The sequence below is a fragment of the Oncorhynchus nerka genome, linkage group LG9b, assembly GCF_034236695.1.
Source record: "Oncorhynchus nerka isolate Pitt River linkage group LG9b, Oner_Uvic_2.0, whole genome shotgun sequence".
Classification (NCBI taxonomy): domain Eukaryota; kingdom Metazoa; phylum Chordata; class Actinopteri; order Salmoniformes; family Salmonidae; genus Oncorhynchus; species Oncorhynchus nerka.
Genome location: NC_088424.1, coordinates 24,491,114 through 24,509,885, shown reverse-complemented (window position 1 = coordinate 24,509,885; position 18,772 = coordinate 24,491,114). Strand labels below are relative to the sequence as shown.

The window sequence follows — 18,772 nt, the reverse complement described above, 5'->3', positions numbered from 1 at the left end:
CACACACACACACACACACACACACACACACACACACACAGTCTCTATGAAACGCAACCCTCTAGCGCTGCTGTCTACCTTGACCGGTCTCAGCTGTTTACCCTGTGCAGCTAGAGGGAGTTACGGCTGCCTGGAAAACTGGCCATGCTGTGGTGAGTTGATGCTGGCGGATCAATGGAGTGTCTCTTTCTTCTTTGTAACATTTCATGAATCGCTGTGCCTGTGATATGGGAATTACAGTCCTACTATATCCAGAGACACAAACAGCGCATAATAGTCCGACTCTGACAGATGTCTCCTACCCTATTTTTATGACCCCCTGCAACTTTTTGCAGGAAAAGTGACAGTCACCAGGTAACAAAGGTGGCCAGGTCCCTTTTTTTATGTGAAAGAGAATTGAAACATAACAGTATCATATTATTGTACCTGATTAATTCTATGACTTCTTCCACTTTTGTTTTGTTGATCTATTCCACTGGCAGTTGCAGATGATAGCCTTGCCCTCAAGAAGAAAGTCACCATTGAGGACGTCTTCGGAGGAGATCTTCAGGTGCACGACCCCGCCGCTACATGGCTCAGTGGTGAGTTGTTATAGTTACGCCCTGCCCTTTCATCTGCCAATAGAAACTGAAGCTAACACAGCACCCACCAACCAGGAACTGTTACGTGTCAGTTGACATTATTAGAGCACCACATTTACATATTGTAGACGGCGGTCGCTAAGGCAATGACTCTATCTCCGTGAGCATTCCAAGCCGTATTACTTTTCCCATTAGACAGCCATTACTATCAAACACATAAAACATATTGAAACCTAACTAGCACTTCAATTGCCTATTGAATTTAAACAGAATCATAGAAACCCAAATCCTGATTTAAAGGCATAATGGATCACTCAGCCAATGTGTTTACTGTGAATGCTTATTATCAAGCCCTCAAGGATTACATGGTTATAGTCTCATGGTTATTCCCTTACAACAGAGACAGACAGCCCACAGAACTAAGTAAGTGTTATACAGAGAGACAGAGCCATGTAATCCAGTGAAACCTTGAAATGTGCCCGTTTATGCTGTTATGCACCATACAGTATTGTAGCTATAATGTATGCAGAGCATGTACAGGACAGGCCCACATTAAACAGATATAAGGCTGGTCTGATATGACCTTTTTTAACCTTGACAACGTAATGTGGAAAGCAAGCTGCAGAACACATGAATGTTGGATCAAGCTACTGCTCGTGTTAGAGACTCAAACTACTTTGTTTTTTCATTGACTCTCCATTAAGCACAAAAGTAGTGCCAGAATTTATTTTATTTCCACATACTTTTACATACTGATTTAAATACAACTTTATCCACTGTATGCAGCAGTAACATAGCTTATCTTCTTCTCCAGGAAGTAACCTTTTCACAATATAATATAATTACTCACTCCGTCTGGATATCTCGGAAGAGAATTTAAACTGAATTGAAAATTCAAATCTTGGCAGAATATTTTGGCCCAGTCGGTCCTGCCATGACGTTGGCAACATGCTGATGTCCAGTGTTTTGTGTAAAAGACAGTCAAAAGACAATGCAGGGAAATGGTGTCTGCAGAGAAGTTCAACAGCAGGCTAAAGGGCTTTTCCCTCATCAAATGGACCATGATAATTAACCTCACCAGCAGAAATTCACACACACACACACAAACTTCAAAGTGTGTATTTTTCTAACGACACATTGGAATGTTCTCTATCATTCTTCTCCGATAAAATCTTAGTGATTCATTGTCTGACATTCCTCCGTGTCAAAGTTAAGTTAATGCAATCAGCTCAACATTTGGTTCTGATGAGCAGTGATAATGCGTAGGATCGTGCAACCTTGTACTTCAGTAGTCCTCGTCAATATGTGGTGCGTTGGTTTCATTACGAGTGATGCATAATTGATTCAGCGTTGCTCTTTGACCACCGCTTGTCACCGGTTTCTTTGAACCTCTCCTTTGAGCAGGGCTCAACTTTTTTAATCGCCGTCCCAGAATTGTCCCGAAGTGCAATTTCAACCGTTCCAAACTGAAGATGAACCATCCTAAATGCTAAAATACTTTGTTTATTTTTTATATGTTTTGATATGCCAACATAGGTTTACTGTAGGACCTACAGTTGAAGTCAGAAGTTTACATACACTTAGGTTGGAGTCATTAAAACTTGTTTTTCTACCGCTACACACATTTCTTATTAACAAACTATAGTTTTGGGAAGTTGGTTAGGACATCTACTTTGTGCATGACACAATACATTTTTCCAACAATTGTTTACAGACAGATTATTTCACTTATAATTCACTGTATCACAATTCCAGTGAGTCAGAAGTTTAAATACACTAAATTGGACTGTGCCTTTAAACAGCTTGGAAAATTCCAGAAAATTATGTCATGGCTTTATACGTTTCTGATAGGCTAATTGACATAATTTGAGGCAATTGGAGGTGTACCTGTGGATGTATTTCAAGGCCTACCTTCAAACTCACTGCCTCTTTGCTTGACATCATGGGAAAATCAAAGGAAATCAGCTCAGAAAAACAATTGTAGACCTCCACAAGACTGGTTCATCCTTGGGAACAATTTCCAAACTCCTGAAGGTACCACGTTGATCTGTACAAACAATAGTACGCATGTATAAATAACATGGGACCACGCAGCCGTCATTCTGCTTAGGAGACGCGTTCTTTGGTGTGAGAAGTGCTAATCAATCGCAGAACAACAGCAAAGGACCTTGTGAAGATGCTGGAGGAAACGGGTACAAAAGTATCTATATCCATAGTAAATCGAGTTCTATATCGACATAACCTGTAGGGCCGCAGAGCAAGGAGGAAGCCACTTCTCCAAAAACGCCATAAAAATGCCAGACTACGGTTTGCTACTGCACATGGGGACAAAGATCGTACTTTTTGGAGAAATGTCCTCTGGTCTGATGAAACAAAAATAGAACTGTTTGGCCATAATGACCATCATTATGTTTGGAGGAAAAAGGGGGAGGCTTGCAAGCCAAAGAACACCATCCCAAACGTGAAGCACAGGGGTGGCAGCATCATGTTGTGGGGGTGCTTTGCTTCAGGAGAGACTGGTGCACTTCACAAAGTAGATGGCATCATGAGGACGTAAAATTACGTGGATATATTGAAGCAGCATCTCAAGACATCAGTCAGGAGGTTGAAGCTTGGTCGCAAATGGGTCTTCCAAATGGACAATGACCCCAAGCACACTTCCAAAGTTGTGGCAAAATGGCTTAAGGACAACAAAGTCCAGGTATTGGAGTGGCCATCACAAAACCCTGACCGTAATCCTATAGAAAATGTGTGGGTAGAACTGAAAAAGCCTGTGCGAGCAAGGAGACGTACAAACCTGACTCAGTTACACCAGCTCTGTCAGGAGCAATGGGCCATTCACCCAACTTATTGTGGGAAGCTTGTGGAAGGCTACCCGAAAATTTGACCCAATTTAAACAATTTTAGGCAATGCTACCAAATACTAATTGAGTTAATGTAAACTACTGGGAAAGTGATGAAAGAAATAAAAGCTGAAATCAATCACCCTCAACTATTATTCTGACATTTCACATTCTTAAAATAAAGTGGTGATCCTAATTGACTTAAAACAGAGAATTTTATTCGGATTAAATGTCAGGAATTGTGAAAAACTGAGTTTAAATGTATTTGGTTAAGGTATATAAACTTCCGACTTCAACTGTAGGTCATTCACAGTGATTTAAAATGCTAATAAAAGTAGGTCCACTACTGAAATGGATAAATGGGTCTGTCAACTGAGCCAGAAATTCACATGAAATAATTTGCCTCTAAAATGGCCAACGTTGGAATAATATTCACATGTATTTTACATGAATGTACAGGTAACTGACAAAATAATAGAAACACTTGAGGTATACAAAGTATATTGAAAGCAGGTGCTTCCACACAGGTGTGTTTCCTGAGTTAATTAAGCAATTTAACATCCCATCATGCTTAAAGTCATGTATAAAAATCCCCAGTTGCCCATTATTTTTGCTACCATGGCTAGAAGAAGAGATCTCAAAAAAGGGGTTTCAAAGGAGCATAGGGAGTTTAAAGCGTGTGTCTGTCTCTCAGTCACCAGATCTCAACCCAATTGAACAGTTATGGGAGATTCTGGAGCGGCGCCAGAGTCTGCGTTTTCCATCACCATCAACAAAAAAACTATTATGGAATTTCTCGTGGAAGAATGGTGTTGTGTCCAGTAGAATGGAGTTCCAGACACTTGTAGAATCTATGCCAAGTTCTCTTCTGGCATCTCTTGGTGGCCCAATGCCCTATTTGTCACGCCCTGATCTGTTTCACCTGTCCTTGTGATTGTCTCCATCGCTGATTTTCCCCAGTGTATTTATCCCTGTGTTTCCTGTCTCTCTGTGCCAGTTCGTCTTGTATGTTTCCAAGTCAACCAGCGGTTTCCCCGTTCTTTTGCTTTTTGCATTTCTCCTTTTTCTAGTCGCCCTGGTTTTGATTCTTGCCTGTTTCTGGACTTTGTACCCGCCTGCCTGACCATTCTGCCTGCCTTGACCACAAGCCTGTCTGCCACTCTGTACTTCCTGGACTCTGATCTAATCTTGACCTTTTTGCCTGTCCACGACCTTACTCTTGCCTACTCCTTTGGATTAATAAACATAATGACTGCGACCATCTGCCTCCTGTGTCTGCATCTGGGTCTCGCCTTGTGCCTTGATACTATTAAGATCCTTTATGTTGAATTGTCCATTATGTTTGCAGTTACCTGTACATATAAAATTTGCATACATCTCAGTGTAGCTTAGGTGATGTGTCCACATCAATTTTGACATGAGGGAGGCGCCAGAAAATGTAGTCAAACTTTAAGGAGACGTTTTATTTACATGAATATAGGACAATCTCCAGTCATGTTTGACAAATATAATGTAGGATAATTAATATTAACGTCTAAAGGCTTGATTCTGTTGGAGTAGGCCTACTTGAGGAATGTTTCATTCATCAATTACAAGAGCGGAGAGAAAGACCCGTATCTGTTTTGCACCAAGTATCACCCAGCTTGCAATCTTAGTGGAGGCAGTCAGCATTTAAAACCTGTAGGTTTTATGCCATGTCATGGGGCATGTCTTTCCTTGATTCAAGTAGCCTAGCCATTATCAGACCATAGACTTTTTTAGGGAATTATTTGATAAACACTTCCTTATGCCATTGAAACCAGCTTTCTTTTATTGTCCAGCAGCCAGACACAAGCTTAGACATATTAGCAACCCATGCTAGTTGTTGCATCTTTAGATCTCCCCTCTTTCAACCTTTCGCATGGATATTTTCATCTGTCACGTGAAACCGCTCGCATGTGTGATGCACTTTTTAGAACATTGTGTTCCTGCTACATTTAAAAAAAATATTCGCGCATAGCTTACTGCTGTGTGCACATTGCTGCGCTTATAATGTGAAGAAATAATAGTTTATCATTTTAAGCTAAACATTCTGATCTGTTACATCAGCCTCATTGCTTTTTAAATGTTTTTGATGTACAGTGGTTGTATGAACATTGGATCTATTGTCCCAGAGTCTGTTTTGAAGACTCTCCGGGAATATTTTGTCATCAGGACAACGGGACATTGTTAATTTCGAGCCCTGCCTTTAAGACACAGAAACAGGAAGGAGACTGAGTCACTTTGCCTTCACTCTGTCTGTGGTCTTATAGGGACACTGTGTACTGTACTCTGCTCTCATTCGTTTTCATTGATTAAAGCAATTCAATGAATGGCTTTTGTTAAAGATGTCAGGCCTTCGGCAGTTTGGACTCACATTATTTTTTTAAAAACTAGGCAAGTCTGTTAAGAACACATTTTTATTTACAATGACAGCCTACCGGGGAACAGTGGGTTAACTGCCTTGTTCAGGGGCAGAACGACAGATTTTTTTACCTTGTCAGCTCAGGGATTCGATCTAGCAACCTTTCAGTTACTGTCCCAATGCTCTAACCACTAGCCTACCTGCCACCGAGGATACTCATACACTTTCCATTATTCCTAATTCATCCATTTTGATAGTTTTGTGAGCAGAACTGTCATGACTGAGCAAATATTTGGACTAGAGCAGGAAAAGGTTTTCAAAACAGAGTACAAAAGCAAACAAACTTGAAGTTAATTACGTAGAAAAACACACTACCACAAAATCCAAATAAATCTTCATTATGTCTAGCAATATGAAGTCCTTCCAGTATCAGTAGCATCAACACTTTACTGCTATTGCTGTGGCAAATAGTAAGTAAGGGAGATGAGATGGCTATTCAATCAACCTTAATTTGAATGGTTGAAACATTGGAGAGAGCAGCAAGGACCTTTTCTCTGCACTTCTCTTGGTAGAGGGGTTTATCCGAACAGGACACAGTGAGACTGAGGAATCGGCTCTGGTCTAGAGGACAACACTACCAGTATCACACTACTGAGCAGAGCTGAGTGGAGCAGAGCTGAGTAGAACCAAGCCAAGCTGTACTGTCCTTGCCTTTTTATGCATCCACCATAGGAACCAAATACCTGAGCCAGCTTAATATGTTTTGGGTCGGCACAATAATGTGAAAATGGTCTACCACTTGGACCATCCCACTCGGCAGACACTGGTTGAATCAACATTGTTTCCACTTCATATTAATGAAAATACGTTAAACCAACCTGGAATAGATGTTAAATTGACGTCTGTGCCCAGTGGGATCACACTGTATGTATCCACACCTTACAGCTCCTGTATATGCTGCAGAGGTAACAGGATACCAGCAGGGCCTGCTCCAGTTGTACCTTGGTGCCCCCCTAAAAGATATCTGCTCTCAGTCTGGTGTGGAAGGCTGGCCCCTCATTGCCCCATTATAAGTACTGTTTGAAACAGCTGGATGCGTATTCCACAATGTAATGCTCTTTTTCTATGCTGTTTATTGTTTCCAGACAATGTAATGCTCTCTCTTCTATGCTGTTTATTGTTTCCAGACAATGTAATGCTCTCTCTTCTATGCTGTTTATTGTTTCCAGACAATGTAATGCTCTCTCTTCTATGCTGTTTATTGTTTCCAGACAATGTAATGCTCTCTCTTCTATGCTGTTTATTGTTTCCAGACAATGTAATGCTCTCTCTTCTATGCTGTTTATTGTTTCCAGACAATGTAATGCTCTCTCTTCTATGCTGTTTATTGTTTCCAGACAATGTAATGCTCTCTCTTCTATGCTGTTTATTGTTTCCAGACAATGTAATGCTCTCTCTTCTGTGCTGTTTATTGTTTCCAGACAATGTAATGCTCTCTCTTCTATGCTGTTTATTGTTTCCAGACAATGTAATGCTCTCTTCTATGCTGTTTATTGTTTCCAGACAATGTAATGCTCTCTTCTATGCTGTTTATTGTTTCCAGACAATGTAATGCTCTCTCTTCTGTGCTGTTTATTGTTTCCAGACAATGTAATGCTCTCTCTTCTGTGCTGTTTATTGTTTCCAGACAATGTAATGCTCTCTCTTCTGTGCTGTTTATTGTTTCCAGACAATGTACTGCTGTATCGAACACGAGAAGGGGACGTTGTCAAACTCAACATCGAAACACAGGAGAGGGTCATTTTGGTGGAGAACAGGAAGTTTGTGAGTATTAACTCGTTTTATTCCCGAACATGTATAAGTAGGTGATAAGGTATTGAAAAATGTATGATGACATTTTGTAATAAATATGACTCAAACATGCTTTTTTGTTATCCAGGAAATGTTCAAAGCCACCAAGTACCACATATCTCCAGACCTGGAACATGTGTTGTTGGCCTACAACGTGGCTCCAGTAAGTAGAAAGGACCACACTTCTTATTTTGTCTCAGATGCAGAGTTTATGGGTTGTTTCTGCCATGCGAGGTTGAATGCTTGATGCTGAAGTTGTGTTTGTCTCTGCAGGTCTACCAGCACTCCTACATGGCCTTCTACATCATCTGTAGTCTCACCACCCCGTAAGTCAGTCTGTCTCTGTTTCTCTTCTTTCTTTCTTTCTTTCTTTCTTTCTTTCTTTCTTTCTTTCTTTCTTTCTTTCTTTCTTTCTTTCTTTCTTTCTTTCTTTCTTTCTTTCTTTCTTTCTTTCTTTCTTTCTTTCTTTCTTTCTTTCTTTCTTTCTTTCTTTCTTTCTTTCACTCTCTTACTCTCTCATCTTATTTTTGTCTAAGTATTAGATGAAACAGGAAACTGTTGAATGTTTTCGGGGACAGCTTGACCTTCTGCTACATAAGTGCTTAGTGTCGGTGGTCACATCTGGTGGATGAAGTTAAAACCCCATCCCTAATATCAGCCAATGTAATGGTCTCTTCCCAGCAAACCAAAATTGGGTTCCCAGAACATTTGTTAGGTCACGGCAAATGTTCTCTTAACACAAAAACTGCCCAGTCGTGGTGATGATTATAGAGTGTTTGCATAAAACATCTGCCAGATGGTGCAAGAACATTCCTAAAACATATTTAATCTGTTCCCAAAAGACAAAAACTGTCCAGTTGCGCGGATGATTCAACCAATGTTTATTTTAGGGTACCAAAAACACTCACCTGGGGCCTCATATATAAATGTTGCCTACAGACAAAATATGGCCCAAAACGCTACTGGATTTTTCTTGCTCAACAGTTTCCAGTGTGTATCAAGGATGGTTCACCACTGAAAGGACATCCAGCCAACATGGAACCTATCTTGTGATGTAACTGTTCACACCTAATGAAATGTTCTGGGAGCCTTTAAAGAACTCAAAGGCTGTTCTGTCAACATTCTTGCACTATCATAGGATTGTTTTATGCACCCTGATACAGACATTATCTGAATGTCAGCACAACTGGACAGTTTTAGTGTTCTGGGAACCATCTCCTGTCATATCCCCACAAAGTTCCAACAACCTAAATAATTGTTTTAGGAACTTTTAAAGAACATTAGGCAAATGTTTTTTTGCAACCTAATAGAGACATTGTAATAATCAGCACATAATCAGTCCTGTGTGGCTCAGTTTGTAGCTCTTGCAACTCCAGGGTTGTGGGTTCGATTCCCACGGGGGACCAGTACGGAGGAGGAAAAGTATGAAATGTACAGTTCCAGTCAAAAGTTTGGACACAGCTACTTAGTCTTTCTTTCTTTTTACTATTTTCTACATTGTAGAATAATAGTTAAGACATCAAAACTATGAAATAACACATGGAATCTTGTAGTAAACAAGTGTTACAGAAATCTAAATATATTTTATATTTTTGATTCTTCAAATTAGACACCATTTGCTTTGATGACAGCTATGCACACACTTGGGCATTCTCTCAACCAGCTTCACTGGAAATGCTTTTCCAACAGTGGAAGGAGTTCCCACATATGCTGAGCACTTGTTAGCTGCTTTTCCTTCACTCTGCAGTCCAACTCATCCCAAACCATCTCAATTGGGTTGAGGTTTGGTGATTGTGGAAGACAGGTCATCTGATGCAGCACTCCATCACTCTCTTTCTTGGTCAAATAGTTCTTATACAGCCTGGAGGTGTGTTGGGTCATTGTCCTGTTGAAAAACAAATGCTAGTCCCACAAAGTGCAAACCAGATGGGATGGCGAATCGCTGCAGAATGCTGTGGTAGCCATGCTGGTTAAGTCTAGTTTAATCACAGACAGTGTCACCACCAAAGCACACCATCACACCTCCTCCTCTATGCTTAATGGTGGGAACCACACATGCAGAGATCATCCGATCACCTACTCTGCATCTCACAAAGAGCTGACGGTTGGAACCAAAAATCTCAAATTTGGACTCATTAGTCCAAAGGACAGATTTCCACCGGTCTAATGTCTCTTCTTCTTATTGGTGTCCTTTAGTAGTGGTTTCTTTGCAGCAATTTGACAACGAAGGCCTGATTCACGCAGTCTCCTCTGAACAGCTGATGTTGAACTCTATGAAAAACTTGAACTCTGTGAAGCATTTATTTGGGCTGCAATCTGAGGTGCAGTTAACTCTAATGAACTTATCCTCTGCAGCAGTGGTAACTCTGGGTCTTCCTTTCCTGTGGCGGTCCTCGTGAGAGCCAGCTTCATCATAGTGCTTGATAGTTTTTGCAACTGCACTTGAAGAAACGTTAAAAGTTCTAGAAATGTTCCGGATTGACTGACCTTCATGTATTCAACTAATGATGGGCTGTCATTTCTCTATGCTTATTTGAGCTGGGGGCTATCTTTTGTATACCCATCTTACCTTGTCACAACATAACTGATTGGCTCAGACGCATTAAGAAGGATAGAAATTCCACAAATCAACTTTTAACAAGGTACACCTGTTAATTGAAATGCATTCCAGGTGAGTACCTCATGAAGCTGGTTGAGATAATTCCAAGAGTGAAAACCTGCAAGGCAAAGGGTGGCTATTTTGAAGAATCTCAAATATAAAATAAATGTAGATATTTTTTAAACACTTTGTTGGTTACTACATGATTCCATGTGATATTTCATAGTTTTGATGTCTTCACTATTATTCTACAATGTAGGAAATAGTAAAAATAAAGAAAAACCTTGAATGAGTAGGTGTGTCCAAGCTTTTGACTGGTACTGTATATAAAGAGGATGAGTAAAGTGATGGTGAACAACCCGGTTACCAATATTTCCCTGGGTTAGTTACAGTTGAAGTCAGAAGTCTACATACACCTAGGTTGGAGTCACTAAAACTCGTTTTTCAACCACCCCACACATTTCTTGTTAACAAACTATTGTTTTGGCAAGTTTGTTAGGACATCTATTTTGTGCATGATACTAGTCATTTTTCCAACAATTGTTTAAAGACAGAATATTTAACTTATAACTCACTGTATCACAATTCCAGTGGGTCAGAAGTTTACATACACTAAATTGACTGTTGTGAAATCTGAGTTTGTATGTATTTGGCTAAGGTGTATGTAAACTTCCGACGTCAACTGTATATCTTGTCATGTCCTAACAATGTTAACACAACCTAATGAAACATTCTGGGAACCTTGTTAAGAACAGACAAAGTGTGTTCTGGGAACGTTCTTGCAACATCAGGTGACTGGACAGTTTTTATGTTTTGGGAACATATCTTTTGTGATGTTCCCACCAGACTGTTTCCCACACCGTAATGAAACATTCTGGGAACCTTTTATAGAACATCAGTCAATTTTTTCAAACAAACTTTTGGGGAAAGTTTCTGTGGTGGTTGTTACAGATGTTGTACATAACATTTTAGTGAATGTTAGAACCTTCCAATGATATTTCATCTAAAACATTTTTGTTAAATAAATATATTAGATCAAAAATGTTCTCCGAATGCTTTTTGGATGTTATCATCCTAATATTAGATTTAAAAAAAGCTTAACTTGAACTTAATTGTTGTCACACACTCTGTCTGGCCTGCTTTTTGTTCCATATTTATACTTAGTATTAAAGTTAAGGAAACTTTTCTAGTGCTAAATTTAGCTTTGGATGATTGATTTGACCATTACAGAAGCAACCTAGATAGCTCACTGGAAGATTCCATGTATTTTTGTGCACAGTCTGAGGCACACACTCTGAAACACATACACACACAGACACCATGACAGAGTGTGTGTTTTATCTCCACAGGGAGACATGGAGTCTGAATCCTCCTGAGGTACGGAACGCCCCGCTGCAGTATGCTGGATGGGGACCTAAGGGCCAACAGCTGGTAAGAGACCCCACACACATGTCTACACCCTCACTGTCTCACTGAAAAAAAACACACATGCACACAAACGCGCTCACACACACACACACACCTCAATTACCAATATGTTCCAGCCTTGAACTTGAAACAAATGTTGATCCAGCATTTTGAAGGTATGACAAAGGGAGAGAGTTGACAGACACCGTGATAAGCCCCTCTATGCTTTCCCTTTCTCCACAGCACCACTTTGGATGTGATGTCAAAATGCTGTTACTATGGTTAAAACAACAACATTGTTGTTTTTGTGGGAAAGGAGAGAGGTCTTCTAAAAAGAGCAGTGTCTCTCACAGCTACAATATCTTTGTTGTTTTCCCTCATTAATACACACTTCCTCATTCACCTCATAACACACAGCACTTTAGACATGACTAATTACAGAACAACAGTAATGGGCTGTATTCCCTTGTGTTTCTCCACTGACTTACCTTTTATTGCAAATCTGTAGGTTTTGTAATTGCTCTTATCATATCATTTGTCTACATTAGGCTACAGACACATTTAGAGGGAGAAAATATTAATATTTGAAGCTGCTACAATATGAGATTTCGTCGTCTGCCAAGTGAGAAAGCGGCTAAATTTGCATATGGTAATATAGTACCTGATTGGTTTATTTTTGTTTTGATGTTTATCTGCGTGTTTGGTTAATGAAGAGCTAGAGCTGTATGGGTGAACTGTCTGAGCCGATGTGTTTACTCTCACCTGATAATACCAGATAGTTATTCGTCTCCCATTTCTGGACGTAATGATTTTGCATATGTAAACCTGTCACAATTGTCAGATTGTCCATTATATGACATTGCATATGAAACGTGTGTTTGGATCCAGTGGTGCTGATTCTTCTGTCATGTAGAGTAATTGCCCATGGCTTAATGATCACAGCAGGATGCTTCTGGTTCCACATCACACACACACACACACACACACACACACACACACACGCACACACACACACACACACACACACACACACACACACACACACACACACACACACACACACACACACACACACACACACACACACACACCCTCACACACACACACACACACACACACACACACACACACACACACACACACACACACACAAGCCTCATGTACAAAGGGTATAGAAAATTAAGAGAGTAAATCAATGTTTGAGAGTTTGTCTGACGGACACAGCTCAGATATAACCCTCTCCCACTGACACAGGGTGAAGTTGAAGGACAGGAGAGGAGAGTGGATTGACAGCAGTAGTCCCCCAGCCCCAGCAGTAGTCTTCTTAATCCCTACTACTCACTATGGTACCATGGGCACAGTGGTGATACACCAGCAGTCCAACATAGCATCAGCAGCTTAACACAGTAATGCCAACCTCCCCACTCCTCACAACCTCCCCACCCCTGTCTGAAGCAGAGGGGTGTTTTGCTTACTACTCTATTTGTAGATGGAGTGGAATATGACCTCTAATGAAATCTGCTTCCTTTTATATCTGCTGTATTCAATGCTTTAAGGCATGTTTTGTCACTCAGTCCAGATTGGGTTGACGTGTCTATTTGTGTGAGTGGAAATGTCTCCAGGCTGAAGGATGGATGGGTGTTTTTAGTACTGAGTGAATGTCACACTGTGATGAAAATTGCCCAGAAGGAGTGTCAGTCTTTTTTCTTTATCTAGTAATTCATTAAGGGTTATACAGTTTTATTATTATAAGGTAGTAATTATGTTTTATCTACTGTAGTAATTATAAGGCAGCCATAGTGTCAAGCTGAAAAGAACGCATTTGAAAGCCTGGCAAGAAGCAAAAGCAAAATCTCTGAAATGTAATGGTACGATGCTGTATTCACTCCAGCGTCATGTCCCTTTTTTACCCAGATCTTTATCTTTGAGAACAACATCTACTACAGAGCAACGGTGGAGAGCAGGACCATTCGCCTGGTGTCCACAGGGAAGGAGGGAGTCATCTTCAACGGCCTGAGTGACTGGCTGTACGAGGGTAGGAGAACTACAAATAGAGCATCACTACTGCATACAGAACTAGAAATACTAGCTGGATAGAGAACGCTTGTTAGTTACACCCCAGTATTGCAGCGGTATTGAAACACAGGGCATGGAATCACAAATAAACCCCTCCATCTATGCTGTACAATGTTTTAAACAAGGATAAGGAATAATACAATCATAACAAAGAATAGAGACCATTTTGTTGCCATTTTAGTAATTTAGGAGACGCTCTAATCCAGTGCGATTTACAGGAGCAATTAGGGTTAAGTGCCTTGCTCAAGGGCGCATCGACATTTTCACCTAGTCAGCTCAGGGATTCAAACCAGTGACCTTTTGGTTTCTGGCCCAAAGCTCTTAACTGCTAAGCTACCTGCTGTTTTTAAGATCAGTTTTTCCCTCTCCTCCAAGACAGCAGGCTATCTATGGGTTGTGTTTGTAAATGATTTCCTTTTAAAGACAAAACATCTGGTTGCATTTCACTATCTTTGTCCCCAGAGCTCCCCTAGCTTGTCTCTGTGTTTAGGCAGTATTCATTAATTCATGTCTGCATCGCTGCAATCTGCAGCTGGCTGTCATCTACACTACTCTGCCTCCATTTGTAATGTGATATTAAATATTTCCTGCTCAATATTGTATGTGAGCTTTCTATAGATCTACCTACTGTATTCATTTTTTCATTCATTTCTTTAACATTTTCCCCCATTTTGATTTGTTTTGTTGGCTGGCTGATGGTTTTAAAACTTTCGATGTAACCCCTTATATAACTTCATTACTGGATGGGATGTGTATGTTTTATAGTGTTTTGACTGAGTTTCATAACAGCAGGCTTAGGTTTAAGGTGAAGGTAGTACCTCCTCTCTCTGCTAGTCGCTGCAGTTCAACCACAGGGCATTCTTGATCCCAAATCAGTTTTTGAGAGGATTATAAAATCATTATAACACACTTGTTTACCCTAAGGTCACTCTATCACTATGTAGGCCCATAGAGTACCACATTATGAGTCATAATACGTATAAAACATAAAGGTCAAACAGGGAAATGGTTCCAATCATTTTTTCACCATTCACTTTGTAAATATCTCGAGGACAAGGTGACTTTTATCATTATATTCGCTTGTATTTACCCCCTAAAAATGAAATGCTAATTAGCTGCTAATGTGGCGATCATAAATAACTACAAATGCCATGATGATCTGGACGAGACTACCAAATCAAGGCAAAATAAGAATGTCTGGATTAACTATCTAATGTTAGCTAAATGTAAAATCAGCAAAAAAAGAAACATCCCTTTTTCATAAATAATCCAAATAACTTCACAGATCTTCATTGTAAAGTGTTTAAACACTGTTTGCCATGCTTGTTCAATGAACCATAAACAATTAAGGAACATGCACCTGTGGAACGGTCATTAAGACACTAACAGTTTACAGACGGTAGGCAATTAAGGTCACAGTTATGAAGACTTAGGACACTGAAGAGGACTTTCTACTGACTCTGGAAAAACACCAGTTACACCAGGAACGCACAATCCCTCCATCAGGGCTCAGACTGTCCGCAATTGGCTAAGAGAGGCTGGACTGAGGGCTTGTAGACCTGTTGTAAGACGGGTCCTCACCAGACATCACCGGCAACAAAATCACCTATAGGCACAAACCCAACGTTGCTGGACCAGACAGGACTGGCAAAAAGTGCAGTCGCTGACGAGTCGCGGTTTTGTCTCACCGATGGTGATGGTCGGATTCGCGTTTACCATCGGAGGAATGAGCGTTACACCGAGGCCTGTACTCTGGAGCGGGATCGATTTGGAGGTGGAGGGTCCGTCATGGTCTGGGTCACAGCATCATTGGACTGAGCTTGTTGTCATTGCAGGCAATCTCGACGCTGTGCATTACAGGGAGGACATCCTCCTCCCTCATGTGGTACCCTTCCTGCAGGCTCATCCTGACATGACCCTGCAGCATGACAATGCCACGAGCCATACTGCTCATTCTGTGCCATGGCCAGGGAAGAGCCCGGATCTCAAATCTGGTGCAGTCCATGGAAGAGCCCGGATCTCAAATCTGGTGCAGTCCATGAGGAGGAGATGCACTGCAGTACTTAATGCAGTTGGTGGCCACACCAGATACTGACTGTTACTTTTGGTTTCGACCCCCCCCCCCCCCCCTCCATTTCTGTTAGTCACATGTCTGTGGAACTTGTTCAAAACTATAGTTTGTTAACAAGACATTTGTGGAGTTTTAATGACTCCAACCTAAGTGTATGTAAACTTCCGACTTCAACTGTATCCTCCAAACACCGGCTTCAAGGGCATTATCACTTTTATACAATGGGTAACCAACATATTAAAATAATGATTTACATATTTTCAATAAAACTGTTATTTTGATTAATTTATTCATACTATTTCATCCTTCCACAAGATATAGTCCCGACACAAATCTAGGGTTGCTACCAAAGCCGACTGGTCGTTGGTTGTATTGGTTTGGTTGCCAGAGACGCGACCCTGTCATTTTGGGTCTGACAAGTCTTTTTGTTCTATATCTATGGATGTGACCCAGTCATTCATTCTAAATGTTCCATTGCCATACTGGCTGGCAACGTTCTTCCGATCAGGAAGGAGACACGTTCTGTCTCATTGGGGCAGTCCGTCAGACTGCCAGATGGTGAAACGTGATTCATCACTGTTTCTGCTGCTCCAGAGTCCAATAGCGGCGAGCTTTAAACCACTCCAACCGACGCTTGGCATTGTGCATGGTGATCTTAGGCTTGTGTGCGGCTGTTCGGCCATGGAAAGTCATTTAATGAAGCTCCCGGCAAACAGTTCATGTGCTGACATTGTTTCCAGAGGCAGTTTGCAACACTCACTACTGAGGTACAACCAAGGACTGACAATATATACGTGCAACATGCTTCAGCACTCGGCGGTCCCGTTCTGTGAGCTTGTCTGGCCTACCACTTCGCAGCTGGGCCGTTGTTGCTCTGAGAAGTTTCTACTTAAGTGATAATGCCAAAGAAGGTGTTTGGAAGACATATTGGCACGGGTGTTGTTGGCAAACCGTGCCAACATACAGTTGAAGTCGGAAGTTTACATACACCTTAGTCAAATACATTTAAAGTTTTTTCACAATTCCTAACATTTAATCCCAGTAAGAATTCCCTGTTTTAGGTCAGTTAGCATCACCACTTCATTTTAAGAATGTGAAATGTCAGAATAATAGCAGAGAGAATGATTTATTTCAGCTTTTATTTATTTCATCACATTCCCAGTGGGTCAGACGTTGACATACGCTCAATTAGTATTTGGTAGCATTGCCTTCAAATTGTTTAACTTTGGTCAAATGTTTCGGGTAGCCTTCAATAAGCTTCCCACAATAAATTGGGTTAATTTTGGCCCATTCCTCCTGACAAAGCTGGTGTAACTGAGTCAGGTTTGTAGGCCTCCTTGCTCGCACAGGCTTTTTCAGTTCTACCCACAAATTCTCTATGGAATTGAGGTCAGGGATTTGTACTTCACAACTTTGGAAGTATGCTTTGGGTCATTGTCCATTTGGAAGACCCATTTGCAACCAAGCTTTAACTTCCTGACTGATGTCTTGAAATGTTGCTTCAATATATCCACATAATTTTCCTTCCTCATGTAGCCATCTATTTGTGAAGTGCACCAGTCCCTCCTGCAGCAAAGCACCCCCACAACATGATGCTGCCAACCCCGTGCTTCACGGTTGGGATGATGTTCTTCGGCTTGCAAGCCTCCCCCTTTTTCCTCCAAACATAACGATGGTCATTATGACCAGTTCTATTTTTGTTTCATCAGACCAGAGGACATTTCTCCAAAAAGTACAATTTTTGTTCCCATGTGCAGTTGAAAACCATAGTCTGGCTTTCTTATGGTGGTTTTGGAGCAGTGGCTTCTTTCTTGCTGAGCGGCCTTTCAGGTTCTGTCGATGTAGGACTCGTTTTACTGTGGATGTAGATACTTGTACCTCTTTCCTCCAGCATCTTCACAAGGTCCTTTGCTGTTGTTCTGGGATTGATTTGCACTTCTCACACCAAATTCATCTCTAGATGCATAGGGCCAACTGTAAAGTTTGGTGCAGGAGGAATAATGGTCTGGTTCGGGCTAGGCCCCTTAGTTCCAGTGAAGGGAAATCTTAACACTACAGCATACATTGACATTCTAGATGATTCTGTGCTTCCAGCTTTGTTGTAACAGTTTGGGGAAGGCCCTTTCTTGTTTCAGCTTGACAATGCAACCGTGCACAAAGCGAGGTCCATACAGAAATGGTTTGTCGATCGGTGTGGAAGACTTGACTGGCCTGCACAGAGCCAACTTCAACCCCATCGAACACCTTTGGGATGAAATGGAACGCCAACTGCGAGCCAGGCCTAATTGCCCAACATCAGTGTCGAACTGCCTGACCTCACTAATGTTCTTGTTGCTGAATGGAGGCAAGTCCCTGCAGCAATGTTCCAACATCTAGTGGAAAGCCTTCCCAGAAGAGTGGAAGCTGTTATAGCAGCAAAGTAGGACCAACTCCATATTAATGCCCATGATTTTGGAATGAGATGTTCGACAAGCAGGTGTCCACATACTTTTGTATGCATGTAGTGTAGTTGCATAATATTTGTATGCCACTAGTGTTATACAGTGACTCTTGAACTGCAGAACCTGATTTATGTTTGAATGTTGTACATTTGATCAATTGTGTTCATGCAGGGCTACCTTGACAAAGAGGCATTGGTCTCAACGGGACTCCCTGTTAAAATAAAGGTGAAATAAATCAAGTAAAATAACATCTCAGAGCAACATCATCAGACTGGTGTGTGTGTGTGAGTGTGTGTCCCTCTCCCTGTCTTACCAGAGCAGAATGATTGGTGTGAGTGTGGTGTAGTATAGTAATGAGACAGGTTTATCTTCCAGCCATGCAGGACAGGAGTGATTGTCACGCAGAGCAGAGAGAGTGTCAGAGCAGAGAGAGTGTCAGAGCAGAGAGAGTGTCAGAGCAGAGAGAGTGTCAGAGCAGAGAGGGTGTCAGAGCAGAGAGAGTGTCAGAGCAGAGAGAGTG

General features: G+C 41.2%; 1 protein-coding gene across 5 annotated transcripts in view; it reads left to right on the top strand.

The window, feature by feature from the left end:
* Nucleotides 1-18,772, top strand: part of LOC115114489 (dipeptidyl aminopeptidase-like protein 6) — a 182,433-nt gene that overhangs the window by 137,750 nt on the left and 25,911 nt on the right. For all 5 annotated transcript variants that reach the window (XM_065013449.1, XM_029642760.2, XM_065013450.1 and 2 more), the window contains exons 3-8: nucleotides 483-581; nucleotides 7,537-7,631; nucleotides 7,747-7,821; nucleotides 7,932-7,984; nucleotides 11,607-11,688; nucleotides 13,579-13,699. In XM_065013449.1, coding sequence (XP_064869521.1) covers nucleotides 483-581; nucleotides 7,537-7,631; nucleotides 7,747-7,821; nucleotides 7,932-7,984; nucleotides 11,607-11,688; nucleotides 13,579-13,699 — 525 coding nt within the window. The remainder of the gene's footprint in view (nucleotides 1-482; nucleotides 582-7,536; nucleotides 7,632-7,746; nucleotides 7,822-7,931; nucleotides 7,985-11,606; nucleotides 11,689-13,578; nucleotides 13,700-18,772) is intronic.